Here is a 6,699-nt window from a genome sequence, read left to right as displayed (position 1 = left end):
CAACGAAGTTGCAGCAGGGCTATAATTAACCCCTTTAAACTAAAAGCTGTGACTACCTCATGGAATTGGCATGAAGGTTTATCTTTTTACTATGATTTTTATGGTCACTGTGTGAGCAAGATAGGGCTTTAGGTGGCTTTAACAGCAAACTCAACAATGCTATACACCTTTGCTTCAGTGAACAAACTTGACCCTTAAAATATATCCTGTTTTGTTACTCCCATTGAGTTCAATTGTGCATGATTTGTCTCTCTTCTTACTGGGGTGAAACTTCTCCTGGTGCAGAGGCCCTACACAAAGCTGTGTGGCCACTTAAGCTTCCCATTAAGGACTGAGTCCAGCTGCACTTGGGGTTCCTTGGAGGAAGAACTGGTGAAGCTCCTTTTTTCTGGGGGCAGAGATGGGGTGATTGAGGGTTGCATAAGGCAGCATTTCCCAAACTGTGTTCCATGGAACACTGGTGTTCTGCACGATGTGAATATGTGTTCCGTGAAAGACTCTTGCACTTGATTTTTGTACTACTTTACACGAGCTTTCCAGTTAGAAATTGTTAGTTCAAGTTATTTTAAATTTGTATTTTTGCTTTGTTTTATAAAATAAAATATATTGGAGCATAAATAATGCAATTTTTTACTTGAAAACCAAATGACTACAAAATAATATTATAAGTGTTCCGTAATGGGCTAAAAAGTGTTCCGTGGCCAAAAAAGTTTGGGAAACGCTGGCATAAGGAATGAAGATTCCCGGTGTGGTGTGGAGCTTTGGTCCAAACCACCCCTTTCTCAGGCCAGGACATGGGGAAGAAGTAGCAGGAATGACAGGGCAGAGGGAGAAAGAGAGGGAATCTCTGTCAGGACACTATATAAGGTGAGCTGAAGTAGCATTCTTGGAATGGCTCAGCTGCCTGGTGGAGGATTACATCCTCTTCTACACCTCTCCAGTATATTTATGTGAAATCCAGCTATTGCTGCTGACTGGAAGACTGGATTTTAGCTTAAGGGGTTAGCTGACACTTACATGCTGAATTGAATCTTGTTAGAATCTCTGCACTGAGCTCAGTCTCGCCTTTGAATAGGGTGACTGACTTCAGTGGGGACTTTCAACTGGGATACTTAAGTGAGTAAGGGGTGACTCGGGTCCTAAATGTACAAAGATTATTTAGCTCAGCATACAGTGCAATGAAGAAAATTTTTCCCCAGCTTAATTTATTATGCCATCAACAAATGTCTTGTATAAAATGGGATCAAATAACTAGAGGAAAATAAGACAGTCAAACTATCTTGGTGAGATCTATCTACAAAGGTTATGAACAAAATGATTTGCCTCCACTTAAAATAGGAGTATTTAGTTTAGCTGTATTGTACCCTGCTAGGGCTCAGGTTTCTCAGTATTGTTCAGGTTCTAGAAACCAATATGCTGCTGACATCCATGGACACTTCTGAGGCATGTGTTTCCTCCTCCTGGTTGAGACATGAACAAATACCTGAAATAGATTTCCCCTTAACCCCAGGAGTCATAACTCACAAAAAAGAATAACCTGTGAAGCAGGATGTGCAACTGTATTGATCAATGAAACTAGAAAGCTGTAGTTTAATCCTAAAGACCTGAGGAGGCACTCAAGATTCTTGCAGGTCATTGTGTGCCAAGGGGAAGGTGTGTGTGTGCGCTCCATGCTCAGGCAAAATTCTCATTGCCGCTGAAGTCATTGGGAGCTTCCTCTGAGCATGGAGGGCAACTGATCTCTAGGAGCCCTGAACTCCACCCACACTCAACAGAGCCACTCAGATAACTTGGACAATGTGAACTCATACCTATAGGGCTAAAAACAGAAAGGGGGGGGGAGTATTGGCTCACTGTTGGTGTTTCAAATATCAAAAGGAAAATGCATTTGTCTCAGTTCTGTCATCCTGATTTATTAGGAGCTCAGAATGACATAGAGCGCAGAACTAAAAAAGCTTGCTGTTTTGGGAAGGGCTCAGAAAACGTTAATTTGCTTGTTCCACACAAAAATGTAAAGTATCGGTTCTCTGATTACCTGCTTCTGGAAAGTGTTTGGACAGGTGCTGTGTTTCAGTAGTCATCTTTCACAGCCGACAGGCTTGATTTACAGTTGTAGACCATAGATTTCCCTTCTCAGCTCTGGTCCCAATGCTGTGTCTGCCATGGTTTGTCAGAAGTGCACTGCAGGCAGGAAAGGCTGCATCTCGTTTGAGGAGTAGCTACACTACCTGGATGAGATTCTAGCATAGAGGATCGAATTGGAAAGGGGTCTTTAAAGATCTACAGGCTCCTCCTTGAGGACACAAGACTGCTTCTGTTTTGGGTATTGGAGTGACCTAGTCAAACTCTAGTCACATTAGTAGTAGTCTTGTTAGTCCCATTGAGTTTAATGTGATTCTTTCAGATAATAAATGGAGCACAATTTGGCTCACTACATCTCAGGTCGAGTTTATTTTGCTTGGGACCACTAAATCCTCTTATAAAATCACTTTCCTCTAGTAACTAATAAGCAATCAATCTAATCAGTTACTTAAGCCACACACACAACCTTTAAGAAGTGTTTATTGTGGGGAAAAATATTTCCACTTAACTGAAACTACCGGTAACTAAAATTCTTAAGTGGCTTTTTCCATTTCTGAAGCAGAAAGATGAAATAATGTAAATACGGGGAGAGACATTGCTCTGAAAAGGGCCCGATCCTGCAGTCCTTACTAAGCAAAACTTCCACTGTTATTAGGGAGCAGGATCAGGCCCAGAGACTTTTTAAATTAGTAAATATCAGAATGTTAATCCCATATTGTACTAGGTTTAAAATATCTTGTGGGAATCTCTTTTGAGTCTCCCATGCTGTTCATGCATTCTAATTTGGCGCTTGCAAATTGCCACCTGGATTTTCAGCTAAAATTACCTGGGGCCCTGGCAGAACCCTAGTATTCCTGGAAAAAACTCTGAACAGGCGAGCATTTGATGGGGAAAAGTAAACTAAACCTGCCAGGACTGGTGAGGCCAAATATAATAACTATTATCCACAATCCTGAAATGCACAAAGAGGCAAATCTGAAAAGTTGGTATTCATCTAAAAGATTGAAATATTTAAAAGCGCTTTTGTAAGTCTTTAAAATGATATCCTTTTATATTTCATTCTTTCTTTAAAAATTGTGATCTTTTTACAAAACAGGATTTTAAAAAGTGTTCCATATGGTTTGATTTTAAAAATACTTTAATATTTTTGTTTAAATTTAACCATAGTCATTTCAAAGTACAACTAGTATACTCTGAAATCATCCCTAAGGGTAGGCAAAACAAGATGTTAGCCGTGGTCTAGAGACAACTAAATTCTCGATTTATTTATTTTTTTAAAGGGAAACAAAAAACACAAGCTCTAGCAAAAGGTAGATTATGGAAAGGCAAATTAGTATTTGTATAGGGCTTTGAGGATAAAATGGTATTTAAATGTAAACAATTTTATGGAAACCAATTCCTTTAATGGTTGATTACTCTATACATTAGACACTGATGATCTCTAGCGGTGCTCTTATGGATGTTACGGTTTGAGCTAAAACGCATGAAATCTACATGGACTTTATTGAAATAAGTAAGCGTTTTCGGTTTGAGATTGTTTAAGGCAACTAATAGAAGGCTTCCTTTTCTGCACGCATTTTTAACTATTCTGCAAATTGCTCTGAAGAAAAATGTAACGAATAGTAAATGGAGTGAGGGAGATAAGAAAATCCAGAGTCAAAATATAAATAAAATACACTCCAGATTTCAGTTTATTCACCTTCCGTAAATACGAGAAGTTGTAAACGGATGGGGCGGGAGGGGAATACCACTTTCCAGTTGTTAATGCATTCAGATTAGAACTTTTAAACTGAGTTTCGCAATGCTGTTAAATTCATAATTAATTTAAAAAAATTGCACCTCTTGCTTTTCTTTTCTTAGGGCTTTCCTGACAAGCCTTGTATTTAAAGGGAGTGTGTGTGCGCGCGCGATTTTATCAGTAACCGAAAACACATCAGGAGAAAAATGTAAGGAGGGAAACTTTGCTTCTACCAGAAGCAGTTAGAATAAAGTTGAACTAACAACCTTCCTGAAACTGCTTTCGTTTGTGTAAGGAGATGAGACAATAGGATTAAGTTTCATCTCTGTCCTCTGAAAAAGGTACCGCGCGGAACTTTTTTTTTAAACGAAGTAAATGTTTAGCTGGCCCTTATTTCCAAAAGATTATCTTTCAAGGGCCAGTCCTTCTGAAGGAATGAACATCAGCACTCGAACACTGTTTGACACGAGGAATTAAAGAGTTATTTCAACTCTGTAGCTAGCTGTTTTTTCTGGGCTGGGAAGCATACTCCTTTCAAAAGGAAGAGAAATCCGCCTGACCCAAGTCTCAGTCAACAGGAACGCTAATGAATTTCTGTACATCACCCATCTAAACGCTAATAGGCACCAGGGAGGGGGGCTGACAACAACCAAAGTCTCTCCCAAAAATGCAGTTGAGCCAAGTGCTCTCCTTCAAGGTGAGGGCTTACCTCCCTCTGCAACCTGCTCGCTTTCATTCCGTCCACACAACTTTTCTCTAGCACGTTTACAGGCTTTCCATGAAGTCGGTATCCATCCCCTCGCCGCCCCCCTGTCTTACACAGAGACATCACGCTATTCCTCGGGGAGTTCTTTTGCAACTTTTATTGAAAAATAACCATGGCGCCTGAGGGTTTTTTTTCCATAAAATAGTCACGCACAAATATACAGAGAAAAAAAAATCGATCCTGGCTTGCCCGTGGTCTTATCTCCAAAAACACAACTCAGAAAACAGACGGAGCACAGAAAGAGACCACGGCTGACATTTCATTGAACCCAACATAACGATATATATATATATATATTTTAAAAAGCTGCGACCTGTCGTGTTAAAACATTTGTTTTAGTTTAAAACGTATAAATAAGTCCCCCCCCGCCCCCACGAAATGCTAGGTGCTGTATAGGGGGTTTATTTTGGCACAGTGATGCATTGGTTTGGAGCAGAGAAATGACCCAGCAACCTCTGGCACCTTTTCACTCGCCCAGCCCTCACCCTTGGGTGCACAACGCACCCCAAACCCGTAGTGGGACTCAGCCTGACGGAACTGGTTCCCTGGAAAATGACACATGGCTTTGCGCAGAGAGGAAACCAGCCCGAGAGCAGATCAGGCACCTGCCTTAAGCCACGTACTTTCAACAATGACTAAGAAGCACTTTGGCCCCTTGCGAAGTCCAAATACAAAGCGCCCCACTTTGGTTTGGTTAAAACCCCGCTTCCCCCCCCCCCTCCCCAAGGCACAGTCACTTGTCTCGGGATAGAAAGTGCAGAAGCCCCAGCCTCGGCCTCCTCCCCGCTCCACGTGCTCCCCACCTCCCCCGCTTTGCCCCCTCGGAGGGGGGGGAGGAGGGGGGCTTTATTAAGGCAGGAGGCTCTCGAGGGGGCAGGGCGGGTAGGAGGCCGGGCGCCCCGCGGCTGTGTGCAACGGGCCGGGCAGCCGGAGGGGGCAATAGAGCGGGGAGCGGAGCAGCGCCTCGCCAGGGGAGGGGAAGAGCTGGGGAGGCTCCGGCGGGAGGGGGGCGCTGCCGGCCGCCAGCGCCTCCCTCCTGCGCTCCAGCGGCGGGGGCCCGTAGGCGTAGAGCGGCAGGAGGCCGCCGGCGAAGAGGGAGGCCGGCGGGTGCGGGTAGGAGCCCAGCGGGTAGGGGGCGGGCGGCGCGGGCCAGAGCGCCCGGCCCGGGGCGGGGGCGGGGGCGGGGGCGCGCTGGCAGGGCCGGCTCAGGATGCTCTCGATGGCGAAGGAGCTGGAGAACTTGGAGCCCGGCCTGGCCGCGGCGGCGGCGGCGCCCGCTCGCCCTTCCTCGGCGGGGCCCGCGGCGCAGCTGCAGGGGGCGGAGGAGGAGCAGCGGCAGCAGGGGGCGGCCGGTGCCGGGCGCGCGGGGGGAGGCGGCGGCGGCGGCGGCGGCGGGGCGCGGCTGAGGCGCTTGCGGCGGCGGCGGAAGACCCCGTCGGCGAAGGTGTACTCGCTGCTGGGGTTGAGCATCCAGTAGTTGTCCTTGCCCCAGGGCCGCGCCGGGTCGCGCAGCACCTTGACGAAGCAGTCGTTGAGCGACAGGTTGTGCCGCACCGAGTTGCGCCAGCCCGTGTAGGCGCCGCGGAAGAAGGGGAAGCGGCCCATCAGGTAGTCGTTGATCTCGGCCAGCGTGAGGCGGCCGCCGGCCGAGTCCCGGATGGCCATGGCGATGAGCGCGATGTAGGAGTAGGGCGGCTTGGGCCGCCGCGTGTACGGCTTCCCCTTGCCGCCCTCCGCGCCCGCCGGCCCCGCGCCCGCCGCCCGCTCGCTGCCCGGGCTGTGGGCGGCGCAGTCCCCGTCCGAGCCCAGCTCGCTGTCGCCCGGCGCGGGGGACGGGGCCCCGCTGCCCTCCTGGTCGCTGCCGCCCAGCTTGTCCTCGTAGCGCGGGGCGAAGACCTCCAGCTTCATGGCGCGGCTGCTGCCTCACCCTGCCCCGGCCTCTTCTCCCCCCGCCGCCAGGCTGGGGCTGGGGCTGGGGGCGGCTCTAGGGCAGCCCTGGGAGCTGGGCTGGCTGTTTTGGGGGGGCTCCTTCCCCGTCGGGAACAGTGTGTGTGGGGGGCGCTTGTTTCTCTCCCTGGACAGCGCCAACGGTTTCCTTCTTGGCGAGCAGCGC

At 48.1% G+C, this 6,699-nt stretch overlaps 1 protein-coding gene across 1 annotated transcript; it reads right to left on the bottom strand.

Annotated features, from left to right (window-relative positions):
* Positions 1-3,022: 3,022 nt before the first annotated feature.
* Positions 3,023-6,494, bottom strand: FOXQ1 (forkhead box Q1). Its single transcript, XM_045004081.1, has 2 exons — positions 5,943-6,494; positions 3,023-3,034 (listed from the first exon to the last, which is right to left on the bottom strand). Exons 1-2 carry the CDS (start codon positions 6,492-6,494, stop codon positions 3,023-3,025), a joined length of 564 nt encoding a protein of 187 aa, XP_044860016.1.
* Between the last annotated feature and the right edge of the window lie 205 nt (positions 6,495-6,699).

Source organism: Mauremys mutica, chromosome 2 (assembly GCF_020497125.1).
Source record: "Mauremys mutica isolate MM-2020 ecotype Southern chromosome 2, ASM2049712v1, whole genome shotgun sequence".
Classification (NCBI taxonomy): domain Eukaryota; kingdom Metazoa; phylum Chordata; order Testudines; family Geoemydidae; genus Mauremys; species Mauremys mutica.
Note: the sequence above shows the minus strand (reverse complement) of the source record. Positions and strands in the feature narration are given on the sequence as shown.